General features: G+C 45.5%; 1 protein-coding gene across 3 annotated transcripts in view; it reads right to left on the bottom strand.

The window, feature by feature from the left end:
• Positions 1-1,144: 1,144 nt before the first annotated feature.
• LOC119951456 (beta-arrestin-1-like) overlaps positions 1,145-27,696 on the bottom strand; it is a 117,831-nt gene continuing 91,279 nt past the window's right edge. The window contains exons 16-18 of one of the 3 annotated variants that reach the window (XR_005457633.1): positions 14,669-14,678; positions 8,223-8,353; positions 1,145-1,662 (exon numbers count right to left, since the gene is read on the bottom strand). Coding sequence is in view for 2 of the 3 variants with exons in the window: in XM_038774662.1 (XP_038630590.1) it covers positions 8,299-8,353; positions 14,669-14,678 (65 nt within the window). In the remaining variant the exon portion in view is untranslated. Of the gene's footprint in view, positions 1,663-8,150; positions 8,354-14,668; positions 14,679-27,696 lie in introns of those variants that run through there. The other 2 variants (XM_038774662.1, XM_038774661.1) reach the window with 2 other exon arrangements.

Here is a 27,696-nt window from a genome sequence, read left to right as displayed (position 1 = left end):
ATTAGACAAATAATGGAACAAAGGCCATCACAATATGAACAAAATAAAGATCAGCACAAAAATATATGAGAGGGAGAAAGAAAGAGAGTTAATTATCTGACAATGTGCTTTTTACCTTGTCCAGGAGTGCAGATTATTATGTGTTGTATTTGGGGAATAAATGCAGATGCCATCACTGCGTATTTTGTTATAATTCTTGCCGAGTATGGCCCAGGTAGAGAAGAACCTGTGAACATCTGACAATTCTTCTTTGACAGACATTCCATCAAGGGACTAACCAGTTTTTTTCAACCAGAAAGAAAGAAATCCTCAAACAGATGCAACGCCTTTAAAGTAAAAGTGATTAAATACATTTGAGGCATAAGCGTCTGCTACAGAACCGTATGGAATCCCGGATAATTTGTACTTCTTAAATTCTTTATTGTCTAATTATTTGGTTAATAATATTGACACAAAAAATCTCCCTGAAAATTGACACTTAATGATCGAAGTATTTTATTCCCAGGTAGGTGTTCTTGTGAAGAGCTTCACGTGGCACTGATGCTGGGGGGCCATTGCAAACATGAGAATCTATGGCCACCTGGTGGGGATCAGTGCAAACTGCAGATTTACTCCTCTCCTTTTTGCTTCTCAAGGTGATGGTGAGAACCTACGCTGGAAACACTAGTCTGTGTTTCAATTTCACAACTTGGAGTACTGCACTGTGTTTGATAATGAACCACATAGGTTGTCGTGGTCCCAGGTTTGACCCGAAGTTAGTGTGAACCAGCTGAATTAAATCGGGATAGCCATGTGGCAGGAGTGGTGGGCGGTTGGGGGGCTTGTGGTTGAGGAAGAGATGCTACGACTGCCATTAACAGTGGGGTAGACATGAGAAAAGGCACACCCAGGACTCCTAAATCTGAGGACTACCCTGTGATCGCTGATGGGATCTGTGCATTGTACGTGTGCATGAATGTGTATGAATTAGACAGAACCACAGAAAAGAGGAATCTCGAAGAGAAAATCTCCAAGAGAAATTGACAACAAATTTGCAGCTTTAGCTAAACTATCTTGATGAAAGGTCACATTTAAGAACTTTATTATTAACATAGACTAGTGTAAAGCAACAGTATTTATTTCATTTTAAAATTTGCTGTCAGGCACAAACGAGATTATTTTAAAATCACACATGATCACACGTATGTTTGCGTTTGAGCTGTGAGATTCTTTCCAATTGAGAATTTTTATCACTGTAAGTGCATTTTAAAATAATAATCTTTATTAGTGTCACAAGTAGGTGTACATTAACACCGCAATGGAGTTACTGTCAAAATTTGATCTGATAAATCATACCACCCTTTCAGCATTTCCCATATAATGTCGAGTCCATGTTATATCATTTATAATATCCAACTTCTGTGAACAGAGCAAAATCTTAATGTCTGAAATAAAGACTTGATGATGAAAGGGTCAGTAAGTGGGCGCCCGAGCACTGGGAGAGAACACATCCTGAGTGAAACACGGTCTCTGACTGAGTATATTTCGGAATTTGGAGCAAAGTGGAAATTCGGTGCAGAGGGGAAGAAGTGTTTTCTTTTGCTTTCTGGCTTTTTCTTCTTCAGAAGTGGTCTTGCCCTGCTTCAGGAGTAGAGGCTGGTCTTTTGTTAAGTATTTCAGTTGCTGCAAGGAAGCAGTGGAAACAAAAGGATAGCTGTAATATTGCAGGAAACTGGTAATTGGGTTGGACGTTAAGTGCTCAGTGCAAGAGGCACTGTGTGAACAATTAGTGTCTTAAATAAAGGAAAGTTAGGACCTACTTAATAAGGTAAGACAAGTAATCCAAAATGCAAGAGATGTAAAGTTATGACATGAAATAAAATGAAATGAAAATCGCTTATTGTCACGAGTAGGGTTCGATGAAGTTACTGTGAAAAGACTCGAGTCGCCACATTCCGGTGCCTGTTCGGGGAGGCTGTTACGGGAATCGAACCATGCTGCTGGCCTGCTTGGTCTGCTTTCAAAGCCAGCGATTTAGCCCTGTGCTAAACAGCCTCAGAAAATGAAAATTGCTTATTGTCACGAGTAGGCTTCAATGAAGTTACTGTGAAAAGCCCCTAGTCGCCACATTCAGGCGCCTGTCCGGGGAGGCTGGTACGGGAATCGAACCGTGCTGCTGGCCTGCTTGGTCTGCTTTAAAAGCCAGTGATTTAGCCCAGTGAGCTAAACCAGCCCCTGGGAGGGCAGCTCAGTCAGCTGGAATGCGTGTCCTGTAATATGTGCAAAGTCATGGACGCTACTAGTGTCCTCGATGATCATGTGTGCAGGAAGTGCTGCCAGCTGCAGAAATAGCTGGAGTCACTGTGGTGCATCCACGAGGCTGAGAGATGGTCACATCACAGCTTAAGGGCCGAGACGCAGAGAGGGAATGGGTGACCACCAGGCAATCCAGGAGAACTAGGCAGGTAGTGCAGGAGTCCAGCTCAGAAATCGTTTTTCCATTTTGGAAGCTAGTCAGGGCACTGGCTCCTAGGAGGAGTGCAGTGAGAGCTAGATCTGTGGCATCATGAGTGGCTCTGCTGTATGGGGGGGGGGGGGGGGGGGGGCGGCGGAGGAAGAAGGGAAGAGCAGTAGTGATAGAGGATTATTAGCTCAGGGAACAGAGAGTGTTTCTCTGGCTGTAGAAATGACTCCAGGATGGCATGTTGCCACCCTGGTGCTAGGGACAAGGATGCCACTGAGCAACTGCAGGACATTCTCCTGGAAGGGTGAACAGCCAGAGGTCATGATCCACACTGGTACTAATGACTGATATAGGAAGGGGGTGGGGTCCTGTAATCCGAATTTAGGGAGCTAGGCAGGAAATAAATAGGCTGGGCCTCAAAGGGTCTCTGATTACTCTCAGTGTCACATGAAAGTGAGTGCAGAAATAGGAGATGAAGGCGTGGCTGGAAAGATGGTGCAGGAGGGAGGGCTTTAGATTCCTGGGACACTGGGACTGGATCTAGGGCAGATGGCACCTGTACAAGCCAGGTGGGTTGCATCTGAACAGAGCTGGGACTGAGTTCCTTGTGGGGAATTTTGCTAACGTTGTTGGGAGGCCTGTAAACTAACTCGGCATGGGTGTTTATGTCTGTGAATTCACAAAGTGTGGGAAATCAAATTAGGGAGTTACAGGAACAGATTGCATTGTGGAAATATGATGTTGTGGTGATAAGGAGATCTGGCTGAAGAAAAGACAGGACTGTGTTGCATATTCCTGTGTACAAACTGTCAGTAAAGATAGGAAAGGAAGGGGAGGGGTGGTTGTATTGTTTAGGGAGAGCATTGCAGAGCTGGAGAAAGAGGATTTCCAGAGTGTTTAAGGGCAAGATCAATTTGGATGGAGCTAAGGAACAAAAAGGGGTGATTACATTGCTGGGTGTTGTCTATAGATCTCTAACGAGTGGAAAGGATGTAAAAGAATCTGTGGGGAAATTACAGAGAGGTGCAGACATTATAGAGTAGTTTTAATGGGTGATTTTAATTTTAATTTTCATATAAATTTAGAGTACCCAATTCTTTTCTTTTCCAATTAAGGGACTATTCAGCGTGGCCAATCCGCCTACCCTTCACATCTTTGGGTTGTGGGGACGCAGGGAGAATATAATGGGGGACTTTAATGACCCAAATGTAGTATGGGACAGTGGTAGTGTACAGGGTGGAGAGGGACAGAGGTTCCGAGATTGTGTTCAGGAAGATTTTCGACAGCAGTATGTGTCCATTGCAACAAGAAAGGATTCACTGTTGGATCTGGTTCTTGGAAATTAGATGAGCCAAATAGATCAAATGTCAGTGGGGGAACATTTGGGCGAGAGTGACCAATGCAATGTAAGGTTTAGGATGATAACAGAAAAGGGAAATAGGCAATCCTGGGGAGAGCTGACTTCAGTGGGGCAAGAACACAGCTGGGTCAGTTAGACTGGAATGAAAAGTTGGTGGGTAAAACTATAGTTGAACGATGGGCTCGCTTCAAAACAGAAATAGTCTGACACATTCAAGGCATATTACCTTTAAAGGGAAAGGTAGATCCCGAAGTCTTCTACAGGAATATAAATAATAAAAGGCGTTAAAAGGAGGAGTATGGCCGATTAGGAACCAAAATGGGGATTTATACATGGAGGCAGACGGCATGGCTGTCGTACTAAGTGAATACTTTGCATCCATCTTTCCCAAAGAGATGGACGCTGCCCAAGACACGGTGACAGTCGAAGAAATTCTGTTCCCAAAAAGGTTTAAAATTGACAGGGTGGAAGCGTTGAATATCTTTAGACAGATTGGCCATGCTGAATCGTCCCTTAATTGGAAAAGAAAAGAATTGGGTACTCTAAATTTATATGAAAATAAAAATTAAAGTCACCCATTAAAACTACTCTATAATGTCTGCATTCAGTCAGTACTGAAAGTTGACAAGGCACTGGGACTGGATGAGGTGCATCCAAGGATGGTGAAAGAAGTGAGAGTGGAAATTACAGGGGTGCTGGCCATAGTCTTCCAGCCTTCTCTAGACTAGGGGAGGTGACTCAGAGGACTGGAGAATTGAAAATGTTATGCCCTTGTTCAGTAAGCATCATAAGGACAAGCATAGCAATTACAGGCCAGTCAGTTTAACATCAGTAGTGGGTAAACTTTTGGAAATAATTATTCGGGATAGAATTAGGCGTTACATGGGAAAATGTGGGTCAATTAGGAAGAGCCAGCATGGATTTATAAAGGGAAAATTGTTTTTAACTAACCTGCTGGTGATTTTTGAGGAGGTCACAGAAAGGGTGGATGAGGGTAATGCTGTTGATGTAGTGTATGTGGACCTTCAGAAGACATTTGACAGTGCCACACAACAGACTTGTCAGAAAGGTTATAGCTTATGGAATAAAAGGGACAGTAGCAACGTGGATACAGAATTGGCTGAGGAAGAGGAAGCAGAGATTAACGGTCAATGGATATTTTTCTGCCTGGAGGAAGGTTTGTAGTGGTGTTCCCAGGGGTCAGTATTCAGACCCTTGCTTTCCTGATATATAGTAATCATCAAATTCTTATGGTGTAGAAGGAGGCCATTCGGCCTATCGAGTCTGATAGAGCACCAGACATAGGCCCACCAAAATGGGGATTTATACATGGAGGCAGACGGCATGGCTGTCGTACTAAGTGAATACTCTGCATTACAGAGTAGAATGCAGACATTATATAGCACCTGCCACAAGTGACCATAAGACATACGAGCAGAATTAGGCCACTTGGCCCATCGAGTCTACTCCGCCATTCAATGCGCTATCCTCGTAACCCCATGACCCCACCTAACCTACACGTCTTTGGACACTAGGGGGCAATTTAGCATGGCCAATCCACCTAACCTGCACAGCTTTGGACTAATGATCTATATCTTGTTTCAAAGTTTGCGGATGATACAAAATTTGGAAGTATTGTAAACTGTGAAGAAGACAGTGTCAAACTTCAAAATCACGTAGACACATTTGTGGAATGGACAGATAAGTGGCAGATGAAGTTCAATGTGGAGGGTGTAAGGTGTATTTTGGCAGGAAGAACATGGAGAGACAATATAATATGAGGTTAAATATTAAAAGGGGTGCAGAGTGTGCTGGGTGTATATGTGCATAGATCATTGAAGATGACAGGACAGGTGGAGAGAGCAGTTAATAAAGCATATTGTATCCTGGGTCTTATTAATAGGGGCATAGTGTACAAGAGCAAGAAGGTTATGCTGAACTTATACAAGACGCTAGTTAGACCTCAGCTGGACTATTGTGTGCAGTTCTGGGCGCCACACTTTAAGAAGGATGTGAATGCATTGGAGAGAGCGCAGGAGAGGTTTACAACAATGGTTCCAGGATCAGAAACTTCAGTTATGAGGATACATTGGAGAGATTGGGACTATTCTTCTTGGAGAGAAGAAGGCTGAGAGGAGATTTGATAAAGGTGTTCAAAATCATGAGCAGCAGGATCGAGCAGATAGAGAGAAACTGTTCCCGCTCGTAAAAAGATCGAGAGGGACCAGATTTTAACTGATTTATAAAGGAAGAAAATGTGCTGGTAAAAATATTTTTCACACGAATGGTTTGGGTCTGGAATGAACGGCCTGGAAGTGTGGCTGAGGCAGGATCAAGCTAGGCTTTCTAGGTGATTACTTGAATAGAAACAATATGCAGGGGTACGGGTAAAAGGCAGGAGAATGGCACTCAGCCATAATGTTCATGTGGAGAGCTGGTGCAGACATGATGGGCCAAATGGCCTCCTTCTGTACCATAACAATTCTGTGATTGCACCCAACCCATACCCACAGCTGCACCATTTTAGGAGCCAAAATTATTCCAATGTGATTTAAAAGCCTCAGTCAAATTAAACATTACCTTCAGACATTGTCAGGGAAGCAAATTTCCTTAGCTTAGCTATTCGGTACCATGTTGAAGCTGTCACGCATTGACTCCAAGTGGTGACAGCACCACATGGATTAAATGGCTAATGGTCCACCCACCAGCCCCAGTACTTGCTAAGGAGCAGGGCAGCTCAATAAAGTTTACCAAAATTCATTATACAGACTTATATAGTTACTCACTTCGTGGATAGGAGACATGGAAATTAGCTACTAATATTGTACTTCTCTCTTTCAAATGACAGACTGAATTTAACATGACATTATACATTGTGGAAAAATGTGCATCATGTGCAAATTGGATTCATTTAGTGCAACAAAACTGGGAAAAAGACCTCACAGGAGACTTAGCGTAGGAGACATTATAGGAGACTTATCACTTTCCGATGTCTGTGCAAAGTGGTAATTTAAAAAATCACATAGAATGCTGGGATCTATATCTGGAAAGCAAAGTGCAGATCTGCGCAAGCCGTTTTGAGGTTTTACAATGCGCTGAAATCAGTTCAGATCAGCACAGAGCGTTATTTGTGCACTACAGGGATAAGCAACGGGGCAGATCTCCAGTTTTCAGGAGCTGAACTCTGACAGGTAATTAGAACAAGTCAAGGTCAACTAAGGACAAAGCCTCATTTAGCTATATAAAATATCAAAGACACAGATTATTCAGAGCAAGCCCGCAAGGTAGAACAAGGGAACATTAAATATAGTGAAAAGTAACTTTAAACCAAACTGTTGACTAATCAGTCAGACTAATCAGACTAATCACAACTTGAAAACTAGGAACATTCAGCTGGCTGTTATAACTGGAGAGTGCAGGTACCAGAGCGACAATGGACGGACGTCTTTTATATCTAGCGTTCTTATTACCTTCATGTCAGTGAGCTGATAGGAAGGGAAAGACCATTAGGAATGTTTGCATGATATTAAATATTTCTTGTGAATCTCACTTTGAAACTGTAAACACCTCCTTATAATTGGAGATGCGGGTCTGAACTGTGCAGCTAATGAACATTGCTGATTGGAAAATGCACCCTTTGGTTAATGGCCCTCATCCAAGGCATAGGAGGGTCATTCGCTTCCTTGAAACCCAAAGTAGGATGGGAACAGGACAGGGTCAGACACCTAGCATCAAATCAGATTTTGAATTCCAATGCCTACTTTGCTGATCAAAATTCACAGAAAATTTGAATAACTCGCGTCTCCGAATCTTACACTTCTTCCCAGAAAAGGAAAGCAGAAATCTGGGAACACTCCCCAAAAAAGCTACTGAGGCTCCGATAATTGAAAATTAAAAAAAAAAAGAGATGGATAGTCTAGTTACCTAAAGGTATTAAAGAATACGGTACCAATGGAGTTAGCGGACAGATCTGTTATAATTTAATTGGCGGAACAAGATCAAGGGGCCTCTCTTTCCAGTCAGATGTTGGACTGAGCATAGTGGGAAAATTGAGTTCCGCTGAAATACGAAGGATTTGAGAAATACATTTTCCACTGCTGTGCTGTCAAGCAGTCTCACCGACCAGCAACGTGTATTAGAATTGGAGATGAGTGTTGCGGGTGATTTTCCAAACATTTAAATTAATGGTTGGAAAACCGTGTGCAGGATGGGCCCAAATAACCAATTTGTGTTCTTAGTTAGTGCCAGAGGGTGCTTGCTATATGTTTCAGAAATTTTCAATAGCAAAGTTCAAAGACTAATTTAAAGTTGGATGGATGACAACCCTGAAATGATTACTTCCTTGGATAGGAAGGATAGGTTCTGTTTATTTTTTAACAGTCTGATTTAGCATCGCACAACTATGCATGAATCTATGACCTCCTCTCTGCTGTCCATCTGTTTCCTTGAATTCATTTTTCTACTTCCGTGGTTGTTTTTCTTCACCTTCATCGTCTTATTCTCCGTCAATCTTTTGACGATTGAACTCCTCAATCACAATGTCTTCAGCACTAGGAAAGGAGGAAAGGTATCGTCAGCCTCCTTCTTTGAATGGACAGTAGATGAAAACACAAGCTTTCACCCTCTTCCATTGCAGTTTCAAAAATGGTTTTCATGGTTCCTGCTGAGACATAATGAAAACTTGACGTAGCTCCATGTTTGATGCCAAACCTGGGTGAGGCCTAATTTTGGTCGGCCAGGCTCAAGGTAGAACAGCTTACGTTTTTGTGGTGAATCAGAAGTCAATAGCCGGCCTGTTTGCAACTTTCAGACTGATGACTAGAGCCCAGGATGAAATGCTTGACTCTCTTAGCTGAACTAAATGAAACACAAACTAAAAAAGATTCAAAAATAATAGTCGCGGGCCAAAATATCTTAACATTTCGAATTTTCACCAAGTTGGTCAAACAAGTAGATAGTAACTAATATAAAAAATAGGTCAGTAAGTAAAGTCGCCATAGTCCTAGGTGACCATAGGCTGCTTTCCCCTTTGACAGGGAGAACTGACAGGTGGCGATTTAACCTGAGGTTCGCCACGCCTCAGGTGAGGGGCAAGGTTGAGAAGGTGGGGCCTTCACGAATAATCTCAGCAGGTGCGGGAATAGGACCCGCCCTGTTGGCCTCATTCTGCATCACAAACCAGCCGTCCAGCCAACTGAGCTATAATGCAAGGAAGGGCAACGAGGTGAAAATGAAGGCAGGCAGGGAAGTGGGCAATTAAAATGACATCTGCAGTTCAGGAAGTGGGGGCCATTGTTTAAACAGGCAGATTGGACTCTGATCACATCATTTAGTGTTCAACAACATTTCTGAATCCAAATAATTTGAAGCCTGACGGCAAAAATCGCTTATCTGACACTCTGCCCTAAATTGCTTCACTGGATCATTTTTCTATATACTCTTGTTCTGGAGTCACCAACCCTGGAAACAGTCTATTTCTACACTGTCCCATCTCTTCATTTTTTAGCAACTCCCTGAGTAAGCCCCTCATGGAAGGAGACCCAACTTGTCAAGTATTTCTTTGTATGTGTATTTCCTCAAACCAGGCAGAATCCCAATGTTGTACTATTCCTATTGCCTCATTACGCACCCTATAGGAACTAGTCCAAAACTTTCCACAGCACTCACGTTACTCATAGAATCCGTGGAATCCCTACAGTGCAGAAGGGGGTCATTCAGCCCATTGAGTCTGCCCCCACCCTCTGAGAGAGCACCCTAACCCAGGCCCAGCCCCCCTCCCCCCACAACCCTAACCCCGCAAACCCACCCATCCTGCACATTTTTGGACACCTAGGGCGAATTTAGCATGCCGATCCATCCTACCTGCACATCATTGGATTGTGGGTGGAAACCGGACCACTGGGAGGAAACCAGAGCAGACGTGAGGAGGGCTTGAAAACTCCGCCCAAAACAACCACCCAAGACAAGAATTGAACCTGGTCCCTGAAGCTGTGAGGCAGCAGTGCTAACCACTGTGCCGCCTTACTCAGATCCGGTATAGATTCACCATTTCATGGCAATTTTTATATTCTATAGGCCTTGCCATAAAGCTATGTGTTCCATTGGGATTTTTAATTAGTTTTGGCCACTTGGCGAGATGTTTTATGTCTAACTAATTTAGATCTGAGTCCCTCTGCTCTTCCACATCCCGAAAATTCCTTGTGTAAAAGTATAATTTAAACTTTTTTTAACTACGTACCATCTCACATTTTCTGACATTAGTTACCAACTGCCATTGATCTGCCCATCAGCCATCTTGCCAATATCCCCTCACAACAACCGTCGGCCCTGGGAATAATTGATTATGCTTCCTGTTTTAGTATTGTCTGCAAATATGAGCACCTTTTATCCTTATAACCAAAGCATTGATGTACACTGTAAACAGAAGCGTTCCAGAACAGAATCCTATGGGAGCAACCATCGACTTCAAATCACGCCGAGAAAGAGCCCTTCACCCCTCTGTTTATCCTTCCTCATAAATTTTTAATCCAACTACCCTTCCTCTAATTTCCAATAACCTCCTGTGATATTTTGTCAAAGAATTTCTCAAAGCCCCTGCAGGCTGCACCGACTGCACTTCCCCAGTTGCACTCTGGCTTCAGTATGTTGTGATCTTTGTTCCTTTATCTTTTTCTTTGAAGTGGGATACAAACAAATTGAGTGTGAGATTGAAGGTTTGACAAAGTTGATTGCACCTTCATTCCACAGTACTGTAATCTCGCAAAACCCTGTGGGGTTACACATAAGGAGCCAAATGCAGGCATCAGATAAAGCAAGGCCCCTGGATGATTGGGCTAAGTCATGCAAACGACCTGAAGTCTGATTTAATGTCTTCTTTTTGTACGGTATTTCCACTATCAACATTTATATCTACATTCACTGGACAATGAGGCCTTGTCACACTGAAAACGCGCATTCCCCACAGCGGAGGACTTGCAGCAGTGGTGGGGGTGGGTAGCGGAAGGAGGGGCAGCGATGCGAGGGGGGATTGGGGAAGAGCAATTTTATTACAGGGTCACATGCTCAGATGCGGAATTTCTGTTACTAAATGTGATCGGGGAACTGGTAATGGCAAAGGTGGGATGGAGCAGAGCTTTTCTATACCCAGTTTACGCAGGGGTTCTTTGTACTTTTCCTCAAAAGTGTTTGACTTTCATTGCACCTGTGTCGCTGTGAAATCCATCCATGCGGCTTTGTGTAAAAATGGAACCATTGTTGACTAGAAATTAATAACACATTTCCGACTGTGAGACGGCCCTGTGTGCATATAGATATCACTGTAATTAAATTCCTTCCAGCTGATGTGTATATACAGTCCTACACTTTCCAAGACATCCCATACTCCAAAGTGTGTGATTAGTAATGTCGGCACATCTTCAGGGCACTCCGCACGTTTGGAGCCAATAATTGGAATTGGTTCAGGTAAGCCGTTACTTGTCTGTTAAGTAGCAATGATGCAAAAAGTTTAAAAAAAAATACATTTTGAGTACCCATTTATTTGTTTTTCCCAATTAAGGGGCAATTTAGCGTGGCCAAAACACCTAATCTGTACATCTTTGGGCTGTGGGGGGGGGGGAACACACGGGGAGAATGTACAAACCCCACATGGACAGTGACTCGGGACCGGGATCGAACCCGGGTCCTCGACGCCGTAGGCGTGCAAAGCCACTGCGCCTCCGTACCGCCCAAAGTACCAATTTCAAACGACCGACTAATGTTTATTTTTCACAATCCAACAAGTGCCACAAAACTAACTGAGCAAACTGTGAGGGCGCCGTGTTGAAAATCTGCTTCGGAAAAAAAGAAAATCCTGTTGGCGGGCCAACTCCACCGCCGAAAAACACATGGCGGGTTGCTCAGTAAATGCCGCCCATCAAACTGGAAAATGGGGGGCTGGATTCTCCAATCGCCGACACTAAAATCGCGTTCGGCAGTCAGCCGGAGAGTCCATGTTTACGCTGGAATCGGGGACGGCGCTGTTTTTGCGATGCTCTGCCCCGTTACAAACGGCGTACTCGTGGAGTACACTGCACATCGTATGGACGGCTTCAGGCCACCTGAGACCCTCCCCTGATGAAATGAAAAATGAAATGAAAATCGCTTATTGTCACGAGTAGGCTTCAATAAGTTACTGTGAAAAGCCCCTAGTTGCCACATTACGGCACCTGTCCGGGGAGGCTGGTACGGGAATCGAACCGTGCTGCTGGCCTGCTTGGTCTGCTTTAAAAGCCAGCGATTTAGCTGAGTGAGCTAAACCAGCCCCTATGATGTGCCGCCCCTGATGGGCTGAGACCCCAGCGGCGTCCCCTGTGTGTGCTCACACCATTCTGGGACCTCGCTGGCGGCTGCCGACTGCGTCCAGCGCCACCACCACCGGTGGGGGGGGGGGGGGGCGCGTTCCGCTGGCAGGGCGGGCTTCAGCGTGGAGCAGGGGGGAATGGTGGGGGGCATCCGGTGGTGGCGAGGCTGGTTACAGTGGGGCAGCTTTTGGCAGGCCAGGTCCACACGCAGCCAGCGCCATGTTGGAAGGCGCGGCCGCTGGACCCGGCCATTCTCAAGCCATATCCGCAGGTAAAGCCGAGGATTTTATGCTGCGTGGCTCCCAGCCCCCCACCAGACAGATGATCGGTGCGGGGCAGGGCCGAATTTCTGGTCGTAGAACCAGACGGATTCTGCGGACATAGCCCGGGATATCTGGAAATAAAATGATACAGTACAGAAAGAGGCTATTCAGCTCATTGCGCCTGTTTCCTCTTTTCATTTCTTCATAACCCTGCATTCTTTTTTCTTATACAGTATTTATCCAAGATCCTTTTGAAAGTTACAAATGAATCTTCATCTACCAGCTTTGTGGACAGTGTATTCCACATTGAAATAATTTGCTGCATCAAAACATGCTCCCCCTTCTCCCCTCTGGATCTGTACCTTCGACGTTTAGCTACCTCTCTTCAAGAATCTTCTACTCCACATAGCCGCCAACTATGTGCACGAACCTGTTTACCATATAAATCCAGGCTTTTTACATTCGACTGGAGCCAGTATTCATTTCAAGAACGCAGGCAATTCTATCGGGCAGCGTTATAATTTGAGCTCTTAATCCAGGCTGACAATTCAGTCCAGTCCTTGGGGAATGCTGCACTGTCAGAGGCCTGACTTTCGGAAAAGATGTTAAATTGCCTGTTCTCTCAAATGGACATGAAAGATACACTGGCAGTTTATGAGGACGAGTACAGAAGTCCTCCCTGGTGTCCTGTCCAATATTTATCCTCCAACCTACATGATTAAAAATTGCTACTTGATAATTATCTTACTGATGTTTGTGGATCTTGCTGTGTGAAAATTAGCTGTCACATTTCATAACTTACAAGAGTGACCCATGCTTCAGAAGTACTTGACTGTTTCTACGTATGTGCCTTATTTAAAAGAGATACACCCCAACACTGTATTGATATGAAATGTTGAATGTTCGTTTACTTATGAAACAGTGTCGTTACCAAATCAGTGTCAACATTAGTGGAGCAGATTCAAAACACACTGAGCCACAATTTGCAAAATTTTGCAGGACATTGAGCAGCACCAACCATTAGTTAGACTTGCCCGTGTACATTTAGGATTTTGAATTTTGTGCGTGGCCAGTAAGCTGACAACATTGCAGTGAGGGAAATGGTTTTCTGAGGACCTGAATAAACGGGACAACCAACTGTGTATCTCCGGAACCAATCTAATTAAAGGATGTGGTATTAACGTTGCAATGACTTGTGGTGATATGCGTATAGATATATAATTGCACATAGTTGCACCAATGTATATATTTGTATCTAATAGCACCACTGTACATAGCCACTGACCAATACATGCAGGGACAGTTCTGACCTCCCGCCAACAGGTGGACCCAGACACCAACACCGACATATATATATGTCCGGGGATTGGCGGGAGGCGGGCACTTGGCATTGGGACGGACATCTCCCTCCATGATTTCACAGTAACGGAGACAGAATCGTTTGTACATAGAAATGCATGGTTACCATCAAGAATAAATACTTGTAGCAATCATATCTTTGTGTTCTATGTGTACCTTCCTCACCAAAGAAGCAACCGAACCATACATGACTGAGAAGGAAGGTGCAAATTAGAGTGGATGAATGCAATGCTAAACTGGAAAGAGAAATAAAGAGAGTAAGAAAGATTGGATTTGAAAAAAAACAGGGGGGGCTACAAACAAAGCGGAAATTAAAGCACTTTTTTTTTCCGTTTTAGATTTCATAGTTTAAAAAAATCTCTAGCAGCAATTAAAACCTGAAGGAAGGAGACTCCACAAAGAGGTTGACTGGCAATAATTAACAAATATAACATTGTTCAAAGTACGCTTTGACTGAAATGGACAAGACTTTACACTCAGTGGTGGGTTGAGTTCATATCTCCCGTGCAAACATAGCAACTTCACTCCATATAATGCATTTAGTGGGGAGGTGGACAATGTAATAGTTTTCACAATGCTAAAAGTTGAGTTGGGACAGGAAATTTTGTATATAGGATAACCTTGCCTTTTCCTCTCATCTGAAGTTGCCCCATCATTTACACATTTATAAAGGCAAGAGCTATTAGTCTCACCTTTATTTTGACACAGTAAGAAGTCTTACAACACCAGGTTAAAGTCCAACATGTTTGTTTCAAACACTAACTTTTGGAGCACTGCTCCTTCCTCAGGTGACGGTAAGTTATTTTGACAGTAAGTTCTGTCCCAATAGCTGTCCTGCAATGGGTTTAGAACTGCTCTATATACAGCACAGTAACAACCCTGCTTATATACATTTCTGACTTACCTGACATTGACTGGAATTTAATTGAAGCATTTAAAAAAAATGAGAAGACAGAGAATGGTGGGTTAGTAAATGATAGACAGTGGTGCACTTCATACACATCATAAAATAGGTCAAATTTACAATGCTGCACTCTACAACAAACATTTCTGAGGCAGAGCCATCAGGCAGTAACAATACTAAGTACCATTTGATATATCTCTTCGAGTCTGAGTCTACTGGACCAGGGTCAACACTGTGACTACATCAAAGAAGCTGTATCAGGGGGCAGCAGGGTAGCATGGTGGTTAGCATAAATGCTTCACAGCTCCAGGGTCCCAGGTTCGATTCCCGGCTGGGTCACTGTCTGTGTGGAGTCTGCACGTCCTCCCCCTGTGTGCGTGGGTTTCCTCCGGGTGCTCCGGTTTCCTCCCACAGTCCAAAGATGTGCGGGTTAGGTGGATTGGCCATGCTAAATTGCCCGTAGTGTCCTAATAAAAGTAGGGTTAAGGGGGAGGTTGTTAGGTTACGGGTATAGGGTGGATACGTGGGTTTGAGTAGGGTGATCATGGCTCGGCACAACATTGAGGGCCGAAGGGCCTGTTCTGTGCTGTACTGTTCTATGTTCTATGTTCTATTACAATTGACGACGATTCCCTACACGTGTAGGGGAGATAGATTTGCTACTGATAATTAACCTGTAACTTGTGTGGATGCTGAGGTGATGGTTTAACTGTGATATTCTCTGTCTAGGTTTATTCCACCAGTAGACTCACTTCAAAAACGAGGAAATTAATTCTTATTCTGTCCAGTTTGAATCATCTACAGTTTGATGTGAGTGGACCAATAATTCGGTTTTCAGGGGGCATTTCTGAGAGGTAAAAGACTGAATAAGACTGAGGATAGGACAGGTCTTTACAGGATTACAACATTCACCGGAATTCTTTATGGATGGAATATCATTAATTTAGAAATCTAGGTTTAGGATTAAGTCTCAAGAATCCAGGAGCCACCCAGTTTACAAAGAATAGGAAGGTAAATTAAACGAATGAAGGTGGTAAAGCCAAATGATGCCAAGGTTTGGAGCTTTATAAGTGTGGAATGGACGGAGGAAGCAAGCTTTGGAGTTTTAGGAATCAATGAGCTGGTTAAGAAATGGCAGCATCTGTGGAGAGAAAGAAAACAGAATCTGTGAACTTCATCAGTATAGTTCTAATGAGAGATCACAGCCTGGAACTCTGGGTGGAATTCTCCCTTGCTCCCTCTGGTGGGTTCAATGGACAGGCAGGGGGATGTATGGGTAGGGGGGGGGGGGGGGGGGGTGGGTTGTGTAGAACTCGGCAGGAGGAAGGCCCAAAAATTGGTTAAATGCCAGTGTGAATTTCCCGCGGGATCCTTCCTTGGTGCCCACATGGCGGATCGGGAAATATTCTGGAGGCCGACATAAAACTTATTTGCATCCCGCTAATGAGATGCAGATGAAGTCCTGATCACCGACATCTGATTCTCCACGGCACCAGCGGGAAAACACGCCGGTGCAAACCACATCTGGAACAAAGTGGCGCGCAGGTGTTAGCACTCACCTGAACAATGCCTGAGGCTGCCTTCAGAGTTCGGGATGGAGGCCGCCAGCAAGCTTGCCTTCTGGAACACCACAACAGTGGGTGGGAGGGGTGCATCTGCAAGTGGATATTCCACATTCAGTGTCCTGGAAGAGGTCCATCCTCCAGCCTCAGATTGTTCTCATGGTCCCATTTTGAGGTAGTCCACCTTCTTTCTTCAGTGATGTTGGGTGCCTTTTCAATATGGTGGCCAGATTCGACAGTGGACTATGTGCCATGATGGCCTGCCCTGCCATGGAATATGGCGGAAATATGGCTCAAAACACACGGTTGCGTAATCAATGAGGTCAGAGCCAGATGATATGGTGTGTTTTTCCACCGGCCACCGCAGTGGGAAACACTCCAGGTTCCCACCCCCACCACAGAACATATTCCCAAATGGAAGAGTTCCACCCATTAGCTACGTTTTCTCTCTGTCTCTTATGGTGCAGAAGGAGGCCATTTGGCCCATTGTGTCTACACTGGTTCATTAAATGAGCAACATGACTTGGTGCCATTCCCCTGTATTCCTGATAAATGTCTATCTCCAAACTCTATAACACCCATCAATGTCATTAATTACCTCTTCATATTAATTGAATTTAAATTCCACCTGCTGCTGTGGTGGGATATGAACTATGAACTCAGCCCCCCCCCCCCCCCCCCCCCCCGAGTCTGGATCTTTAGGTTACCATTCCAGTAACACTTCCGCGATGCTACTCCCTCCCCGACATACTACCGACTCTCTCTCCACAGATGCTGCCAGGCCTGTTGAGCATTTCTAGCATTTTCTGATTTTACTTCAGATTCCCAGCCTCTGCAGTATTTAACATTTGTGATAAATGGTCTGGAACTTAGGAAGGAGGAAGAATGTGCCATCTTGCAAAAGTTCAGAATTCAAGTCGCACATACAAAGCAGAAAAAGAGAAAGACCATTTTTGCAGATGGCTTGGTTTTAATTCTGGGCCAATTTTCAGTGACGTGACTGAAAAGCCGGTTGGGAAGTCAGCAGAAAATGGTACAGTGGTGGTTACTTCCGAAGCCTGTCGGGAACACCCTCTAGTCTAGATGGTCACATGAACAGTGAGCAGAGGGGCAAGGTACAACTGAGAGAATCCGCAGCGGGGAGGTCTCTGCTTCCCTTACAGGGCATACATTCTTCCATTATCAGGCTGCACAGAAAGAAACAACTAACCCTCCTCTGGCCTCTACTGGTTCCGACATGATGGATTGGCTTGAGAGAAACTCATTGCTGCTTCTCCCCTTCCAGGCTGCTGAACTCGAGGGCCTAATTTTAACCCAATCAAAATCCATGGAGTTAAAATCAGGCCTAAATTGCAACTGGTCTCAAGGATGTCACTGGGCTCCGATGTGCTTCTGTTAAAAAAAAAGATCTTTCATAAAATTTACAGTGCAGAAGGAGGCCATTCGGCCCATCGAGTCTGCACCGGCTCTTGGAAAGAGCACCCTACCCAAGGTCAACACCTCCACCCTATCCCCATAACCCAGTAACCCCACCCAACACTAAGGGCAATTTTGGACACTAAGGGCAATTTATCATGGTCAATCCACCTAACCTGCACATCTACTGTTGGAGGAAACAGGAGCACCCAGAGGAAACCCACGCACACACGGGGAGGATGTGCAGACATCCAGGCAGTGACCCAAGCCGGAATCGAACCTGGGACCCTGGAGCTGTGAAGCAATTGTGCTATCCACAATGCTACCGTGCTGCCCATCTTGCTATCTTTGGGCAGGTATCCTTGTCATCTGTTCTACTGAGCAGGTTAGAATCACAAATGGTTAACCACCATCAGCTCCAGGATGGGTAAATAACCTGCCCGTCCTCTCAATTCTCGCAAAGCAGGTTGGGATAAAATCACTCCAGAGCAAGAGGTTGTAGGTTAGAGATGGGGAGAAAGATTACTTATCAAACAACAAGCACGTCTGTTTGTGAAAGAGTGGAAATAAAAGTAACATGGTGGGTGTTGTCTATCTGAGCTTTTAGAGTATGTAATCAGATGCCAATTTTCCTCATTTGGACTGAATTGTTTGATTTTTAAGTAGTTATCCAGAATTATCTATGTTAATTGAAAACTTGAGGGTAGAAAATGCTATTAGTGATATTGGTGCAAAGATAACTCAGTTATGTTTGCATGACATTCAAGTAACAGTCTAATAGATAGGTTCACTGATGTATTTTATACATGGCTTAATGCCTTCATTACTATAATCTGTCAAAAGAATGCATTCCCTGCTGCTATTGCCAATTTCTAGCCTGAGAAGACTATGCTTTATTTCCCAAAGTCTGTGTTTCACAACGTGCCAACATTAAGTCAGTGAAATTTAAGCAGAGGCAAAGGAATTTCAGAACACAAGTCCCAATCCCAGTTATTGTCATGTATGGTTCTCAACCTTACTCACTCTTGAACTTGGCCAGACCATAATCTTGGGAAGATTTATTGCTGCAGTGAAATCCCCAAGGGAAAGAAAGAAGGAGTAAAATGGATAAGAAATTAGCTAAATAATGCAAAGCCAAGTGCACTGAGCAGTGTCAGTTAATCAAACTGGACGTTTATTGTCAGCAAGTACCTTTGGATTCAGTTCTACAACCTTTTCCAATTCATTAGAAAGTACAGGATTCTATCATGTCACAAGAAGTTGGATTTGTAAGTGACTGGGTCAGTTTTGAAACTATATTAATAATTGATGACTTTATTCTGTCAATCACTCTGCAAACAAATTATGTTAGCCCCCAAAAATGTGCATTACTGTTAGTGTTCACAATCGGGATCTCAAAAATGTTTCCAAATTCAGGTTGCGTTGATCACTCCGCATTTGACCAGTTTGAATTAATTTGCATTTTGGATTCTACTTTGGACTTTATCAGTGAGACTGGACCTGTGATCAGCCCCGGAATTGGTATTAGGTTCGGAACTGATGTCAGGTTAATAATACAATGAGACTCGAGAAAGTTCAGAGGGAACGAGAAAGGAAATAAGAGAGGCTCAGAAAGAGATTGAGAAGAAATGGGCAACTAACGTACAGGGAAATCCAAAGGTCTTCTATGTGTAAATGGCTAGTAAAAATGTAACATGGAGCCCATTAGGGACCAAAAGGTAGATCCATTCATGGAGTCATAGGACTTTACTGAGGTACTAAATTAAAACTTTGTATCTGACTTTATCAAGGAAGAACGTTCTGCCCAATACCGTGGCAGCACAGTAGCACAGTGGTTAACAAAGTTGCTTCACAGCTCCAGGGTCCCAAGTGCGATTCCCGGTTTGGGTCACTGTCTGTGCAGAGTTTGCATCTTCTCCCTGTGACTGCGTGGGTTTCCGCCAGGTGCTCTGATTTCCTCCCACAGTCCAAAGATGTGCGGGTCAGCTGAATTGGCCATGCTAAATAACCCTGTTTCCAGAAGGGTTGGGTTGGGTTGGGTGGGGTTACTGGGTTACGGGGATGGGGTGGAGGTGTGGGATTGGGTAGGATGCTCTTTCCAAGGGCCGGTGCAGACTCAATGGCCCGAAGGGCCTCCTTCTGCACTGTAAATTCTATGATATCTATGAATTCCTAATTGAAGGATGAGGTAATTGAGATACTGGATGGGCTAAAAATTATAAACAGGAGACATTAGAAAGGCTGTCTGGACTTAAAGTTGGTAAATCACCATGATGCATCCACATATACTGATAGAATCAAATGCAGAAACTGCAGAGGAAGTGGCCATGATCTTTCAATGCCCCTCAGAAATGGGAGTGTTGCCAGAGGGCTGGGAATTGCCAATTTTCCACCTTTGTTCACAAAAGGGTATAAACATAAATCCAGCATATACAGGCCTGTGAGTTTAGCTTCGGTGGTTGGAAATAATTTAGAAATGATAATCTTAGACAGAATGACATTGCACTCAGACAGATGTGGATTAATTAAGGAAATCCAGCATGGATTTTCTAAAGGCAAATCACTTAAATGGTTTTCCAAATGATGTTGATGAAGTGCAATAGAACAGAGCAACATCAAAGCCCATGGAATAAAAGGTACAGGATGTGACAGCATGGATACAAAATTAGATGAATGACAGTAAACAGGGAGGAGTGGTGAATGATTCTTTTTCAGACAAGAGGAAGGTACACAGTGTTGTTCCTGGGAATCAGTTTTAGGGCCTCTGCTGTTCTTGAAATACAGCAAAGAGCTGGGGCAGGTCAGATCAGTTGGCTAGTGTGTGGTTCTGGTTCCTGTCTCAGCTATGGTAGAACAGGAGGCAATGGCAAATCACCACTGAAAAAAAACCATTAAAACTATTCAGCTCAGGCTGAAGCAGCAGTGGACAACGAACCAAGGACCTGCCTTTCACAGAACACAAATACCATCAATGTCCCAGATTTGGTGTTGAGGCACAATTTGTGACACACAGCTTGAAGGTATTGTGAATTATTTGAAAATTGCAATGCATATTTTGTTCACCTGAAGAAAATGAGATAATTAGCCAATATTTTACTTGTTATAAAGTAAAAAATAATCTTTATTGTCACAAATAGGCTTATATTAACACTGCAATGAAGTTACTGTGAAAAGCCCCTAGTCGCCACACTCCGCCGCCTGTTCGGGTACACAGAGGGAGAATTCAGAATGTCCAAATTATCTAACACCACAGGCTGGATAATATGTTTTGGGGGCTATGTCACCATGTCTGCATCAAAACTGTGGACTTTCACACCAGAAAATCTGGTGTGAAAGGGCCACATGAGGACTTCCAGTGACAGCGGGCGGGAGGCAGCCGCACACTGGAGGGCTCCCGCTCGGGAATAGAAATTTTGGAGTTTTAATGCCCGGTCCTGGGGGCAACGGAGGCTGAAAAGGCTGTCAGAAGGCACAGGGTGGAGAAATGTCCAAGTTTGGGAGAATAACGGCCGTGAAAAAGGGGGTTAATGAAAGTCTGCCGGTGAGTGGAAAAGTCAGCGCAGGAACTGTAAGGAAAGTGGAGGCTGGAGCACCAGGGGAGGCCGCATCACTCACAGCAGAAGAAATGACCAAGGTGGTGGCTGTGGAACTTGAAAAACAGTTCACAAAACACATGGAAGCGATGAAGAAGGAAATGGGGGCGGTATTGAAAGTGCTGGTGGAGGAGGCGATTGCCCCGGTGAGGGCGGTGGTATCAAGCGCAGCGGTGGAGGTGCGGGAGCAAGGTGAGACACTGAAGGAAGTGGAAGCGGTATTATCTCAGCACAGTGATCAACTCACCTCGATAGGGAAGGAGTTATGGAGGGTGATAGAGACCAACATGGGTCTGCGAGCCAAAATGGAAGACCTGGAAAACAGATCCAGGCGACAGAATCTGAGGATTGTGGGTCTGCCCGAAGGGGTGGAAGGCCCGAGGCCGACGGAGTATTTTGCCACGATGTTGGCAAAACTATTGGTGGAGGGGACGATCCCTCCCGATATGAACTGGATTGGGCTCATCAGTCATGGAGGCCTATACCAAAGGCGAGTGAGCAGCCAAGAGTAGTAACTGTGTGTTTCCATAGGTACAGCGTGAAGGAGAAAGTCCTGTGCTGGGCAAAGCAGAAGCGGGTGGTACAGCAAGCTGGAGCTGATATACGCATACCAGGACTTTACAGTGGAACTGGCGAGGAGGTGGCTGCCTTCGGCCGTGTGAAGAAGGCACTGTACATCAGCAAGGTGCAGTGCGACATAGTATATTCAGCTAAGTTGAGGATGACCTACAAATCCAAGGACTTTTATTTTGGGACGGCGGAAGCAGTGGAGGGGTTTGCGAAGGCAGAAGGACTTGCCAAAATTGAAAAAATGGTCATGGACCGATGTAGCCTCATGTAACTTTATTTTTTCACTGCGTGTTGGTGTTGGTATCATGTACTTAATGAGTTGAAGCTGTATATATTTGGACAATGGAAGAGTTGGGACTTTCATTTGCAATGATGGTTCTTTAGGACTTGGGTGTGTATGCTCGGGTTGTGTGCCAAAGGGGATTTCTTGGTTTTCCTGGGACCGGGCAAGGAGGAAGGAGAACCGGGCGGGGGCCTCCCGCTGGCTGGTTTAAGCCGGCCAATTAACAGGAGTGAGGTGAGGTGGCGGCTATCGGAGCCTGGCAGAACAGGTTTCGGTGAGTCTAGCCGGGGTGAAAAGTTGGGGGAAGGAACCAAGGTTGGGGGGAGGAGTTTACAAGAGGAAGTGGAGGGGAGGAGTCTGGGGCGGAGAGTGGGGGGTGTCTACAATGTACTCTTCACAGTACTCTTTTGGGAATTGGATGGCATTGAATATTGGGGCGGGGGGGGAAAGGCGTGGGTGGACATATATGTCAATGGTGACCATAGGCGATTCCTGATGCCTTTTCCTTTTTTCCTTTTTTTTCCACCTTGGGAAGGTTTGTTTTATTTAATGCTTATATTGTCAGGTGGGCCGTTGTTTGGGGTGGTGGGGCAATGGGATCGTTGTTGTTGATAAGGGGATTGACATTGTATTTGTTACCGTTTACTGTTTGTTGGTGGGGTGTAAATTCTGAAGAAAATGTGAAAATGGAGAATGAAAATATTTTTTTTTAAAGTGAAAGGGCCACATATTCCTCGCCCTGCAAGGGGCCTAGCAGGGTCCTGGCGTAAATCTAGCAGCTTTTGCTGCACTTTTGGGACCCCGCACCTTTGGGTCGGAGGACGCGTATGCGCACGGTGGCGACCTCCAGCCGTCGGCCTTGCTCCATGGCGTACTCGGACCGCGGAGCTGGACCCTGAAAATAGATCCCCCCGATCGGCCATGTGCCCAACCCTGCCCGTCCGGCCAAACATTGCCCAGCTGCATATAAGGGCCCCCCTGCCCGCCGATCGGCCCGCCCCCGACCAGGGCGGCCACGGACTGAGTCCGCAGCCACTACGCTAGTTTCCTGACCGGTAGGATCACATTAGATCCTCGCCGTCGGGACTTTGGCTGGTCGAGGGCTGTGAATGGCGGAGCGGGCCTCCAGCAATGGCTGCAGATAGGTGCTAGGCAGCACGGCGTACTCTCAGGGTTCGCCGCTTTACGGGGACCGCAAAATCAGGGAACCGGCGCCGGTCCTGATTCCATGCGGGAAAATGGATTCTCCGCCCCGGCGCCGGCTGCAATCTCGCTGTCGGGATGCGAAAAATCCAACCCCTCGTCCATTGGGACTTGTGGGAGGAATCCGGAGCACCCGGAGGAAACCCACACAGACACAGAGAGAATGTGCAGACTCCACACAGACATTGACCCAAGCCGGGAATCGGACCTGGAACCTGGAGCTGTGAAGCAACAGTGCTAACCACTGTGCTACTGTGCCACCCATGCTATAACCGTTAAAGAGTACTGAGAGGCAGAGAGATTTGTGCATGATATCACTTATCACTGAAAGTGACAACTCTGGTGGATAACGTACTCAAGAAGGCATATGGCATGTTTGCCTTCATCGGTCAGGGCATTGAGTATAAAAATTGGCAAGTCATGCTGCAGCTCTACAGCACCTTAGTTAGGCCACATTTAGAATATTGTGTACAATTCTGGTCGCCATGCTACCAGAAGGATGTGGATGTTTTGGAGAGCGCACCGAAGAGGTTTACCAGGATGTTTCCTGGTCTGGAGCATGTCTTGTTATGCTCTTGGCGTAGCATAAGCTGCATCCCTGATGTTCACTCTGACAAAGGAAGGTTCAGACGTGGAGATAACTTCAACACGTTTATTAAACTATTTACAATTCTCCTACTTGGATTCGCCTCTACTGTTAATCCTTCTATAGCAACTCAGACTGACGAACCAGTCTGCTACAATCCAAGTGGTGGGTGTGATGTTGAATCAACCCTGTGTCTCTTCTCACTGAGTGTCTCCACTGGAAAGAGGAAGATCATGTGTGCTGTGTCCTTTCTATATGGGTCGGTGTAATGCCCTCCTGTGGTAGTTCACCTCTGTGTGTATCATGAATGCCCATTGGTCGTGTCCTATCTTACTGACCTATTGGTTGAGTGTCTGTGTGTCATGTCTCTGGTGCTCCCTCTAGTGTCTAGCTAGTCTATGTGTACTTACATTAACCCCTTGTGTATCTACAGTGATGCATATCACCACAGAGGGTATTAGCTATGAGGAGAGGTTGCATAAACTCGGATTGTTTTCACTGGAATGACGGAGGTTGAGGGGTGATCTGATAGAGGTGTAGAAAATTATGAGTGGCATGGACAGAGTGAATAGTCAGATGCTTTTTCCCAGGGTGGAAAAGTCAAGTACTAGGGAACATAGATTTAAGGTGCGAGGGGAAAAGTTTAGAGGAGATGTCTGAGGCAAGATTTTTACACAAAGGGTGGTGAGTGCCTGGAACGCGCTGCTGGGGGGAGGCGGTGGAAGCAGATACAACAGTGGCACCTTGACAAATACATGAATAGGATGGGATTAAAGGGCTTCGGACCCCAGAGGTCAGCAAGTTTGACTTTAAACAGGCATCATGATTTGGTTTGGAGAGCTGAAGATCCTGTTTCTTTTCTGTACTGTTCTTTGTTCTTTGAGATAACTGACAACCAAATCTTACTTTGATGATGTTGAACGTTTTGAACGGGTGCTCAAAATTCAATTAATTGAAGCTTGTCTCTCCCGAGCCAACTATGCCGAAAACATTGAAAAAGACAGAAAGCTGGCAGAGCCGTTAGACTTGTCAAGATCACGACCCCTGCTGAATTTGAGGCTGTTGAATGCAACTGCAGCACTCCAAGTTCAGCTCTTGTAAACACTACTTATTGCCACTCTGGGGTTGGGGAAACAGTAGGGTAGTGGTAATGCTACCTGACGAGTAACAGTCCAAATCTCACCATGGCAGCTGATGGAAATTAAATTCAATTAATTAGTAAACATCTGGGGCGGAATTCTCTGAAAATGGGGCTATGTTCCCACGCTCGCGAGAAAACGGGCGCAGAATCACTCTGAACTTTTTTCTAGCAAGTCCAGAACGATTCTCCGTTTCGAAGGGGGCTTGCAGGGCCCCGGAGTAGTCCACGCAGCTCCGGCTGCCGATACGGGGCCCTGCACTACCGGCCGCGGGTCCACGCATGCGCGTGGCGGCCGTCTGTGGTGGAGACCCCGCGCATCATGGCGGACCCACACAGCGGGCCGGCCCCAATAATATAGCCCCCCCTCCAACAGATTGTGAGCCTGGCCATCCTGGAGGCCCCCCGCCCCGCCCCCCCTGTTCCCCCCCCCTCCGGTGACTGGGTCTGCACTCCGAGCTCCCGCCGCGTGGAACCATGAGTGAACCACGCCAGCGGGAACTCTGCCAGTTGCCGGCGCAGAATTGCTGTGGAGAATTGTTCAATTCCTCTGACTGGCACCACGTTGACCGCGCGCGCGACGGGCGGCGATTCTCCGGCCCGTGGAAAATCGCGGGAAGGTGTCGGACCCGATCGTGGATCTGACGCCCCATTCTCCGCCCCGGCGCCGAGCGTGATTTCGGCGCGGAGGCTCGGAGAATCCCGCCCCAGGAATTGAAACCCTGTCCCAGGAATTGTGCCAAGAAGGCATCATCGATTCTTGTAAAAAGCCACCTGGTTCTTTTAAGGGAAGGAATCTCCTGTTGTTACCTAATCTGGCCTACGTGTGACAGAGATTCACAGCAATGTGGCTCACTCTTAACTGCCCTTTGAAATAGCCTAACCAGCCACTTAATTCAAGGGCAATTAGGGATGGGCTTGCCTTTGTGATGGAAATAAAAAAATACTGAAATGCCAGCAAATCACCTGCAAAGCAACATTAACAGTGTCACAGGGTTGTGACTTAACTAAAATGATGTTTCCACCGTGGTTTCCACACCAGACAGAGTGCACTCTGCTGGCAATAAAGCCTGCTGAAAACTCAACCATTCAGCAGCAAAATCAACTATTAAGACCAATGCTGTCAGAAAGCTGAGATGATGTAGTCAAAGTAGAGGTGGATGATCCTGAATGTACATTTGTGTTCTCTTTTGGACACAGCTATGGTTCTCAATCATAGGTGCTCTTATAGATAGAAGGACATTTGTCAATGTCTTGGGAGGCAAAAAAAAATTCAAGAAACTTCAGGATTGTTCCATTTTCCCCAAACAAGGGAGTCTGATAATTTTCCCTTGCAACAAAGCTCTGAAAATTCCCGGGACTTTAGAAACGCCAGAACGGATGCTATATTATATGCCCTATGTTATGTCATATCTGGAGAATGTGACACGTTTATCTCTCCATACATCTTCTTTACTGTATCAGGAAATTGGATTGGGGAAATTGTTGGGATTAAAAGCTGATAAGTCCCCAGGGCCTGATGCTTTGCATCCCAGAGTACTTAAGGAAGTGGCCCTCGAAATAGCGGATACATTGGTGATCACTTTCCAGCATTCTATAGACCCTGGAAGAGTTTCAATGGATTGGAGGGTAGCTAATGTAACTCCACTTTTTAAAAAAGGATGGAGGGAGAAAATGAGGAATTATAGACCGGTGAGCCTGATATCAGCGGTGGGGAAAATGCTGGAGTCAATTATTAAGCATGAAATAACTGAGCATTTGGAAAACAAGGACAGGATCAGTCCAAGTCAGCATGGGTTTACCAAAGTGAAATCATGTTTGACAAATCTTCTGGAATGTTTTGAGGATGTGACCAGTAGAGTGGACCAGTGGATGCTGTGTGTCTGGACTTTCAAATGGCCTTTGATAAGGTCCCACAGAAGAGATCAGTGAGAAAAATTAAAGCTCATGGTATTGGGGGTAATCTATTGACGTGGACTGATTGGCAGACAGGAAGCAGAGAGTGGGAAGAAATGGGTCCTTTTCAGAGTGACAGGCAGTGACTAGTGGGGCATCACAGGGTTCAGTGCTGGTTTGGAAGAAGGAATTGCTTGCACTATCTCCAAATTTGTAGACGACACTAAGCTGGGTGGCAGTGTGTGCAGTGAGGTTGGATGCAAAGAGGCTGCAGGATGACTTTGACAGGCTGGCTGAGTGGGCAAATTCTTGGCAAATGCAATACAGTATAATAAGGGTAAATATGAGATTATCCCACTTTGGTGGATAAAACAGGAATTCCTGCAATTTAGGAAAAGGGGAAGTGCAACGAAACATGGGTGTCATAGTGGAACAGTCTCTGAAGGTTGGCCTGCAGGTACAGCAGGCAGAGAGGAAAGCTAATGGCATGCCAGTCTTCACAGGAGAGGATTTGAGTTTAGGGAATGTCTTGCTACGAAGACATCCTGCGAATCCCGCCCCGTCACCCCGATGCCAGCTGCCGTATTCTCCAGTGCTGTTTTTTGCGTGGCAGCGGAATTCCCGTCACGCCGTTCCCCAGGGGTATATGGAGGTGGTCCTCAGGGGAGTGTGAGGGAATCCGACCCCAAGGGGCCCCCACGGTGGCTGGGCCCGCGCTCGGGGCTCACGATCTGCAGGCGGGCTTGTTCCGTGGGGGCACTTCTTTCTTCCGCGCCCGACC

Source organism: Scyliorhinus canicula, chromosome 17 (genome assembly GCF_902713615.1).
Source record: "Scyliorhinus canicula chromosome 17, sScyCan1.1, whole genome shotgun sequence".
NCBI lineage: Eukaryota > Metazoa > Chordata > Chondrichthyes > Carcharhiniformes > Scyliorhinidae > Scyliorhinus > Scyliorhinus canicula.
This window is presented reverse-complemented; position numbering and strand designations above follow the sequence as displayed.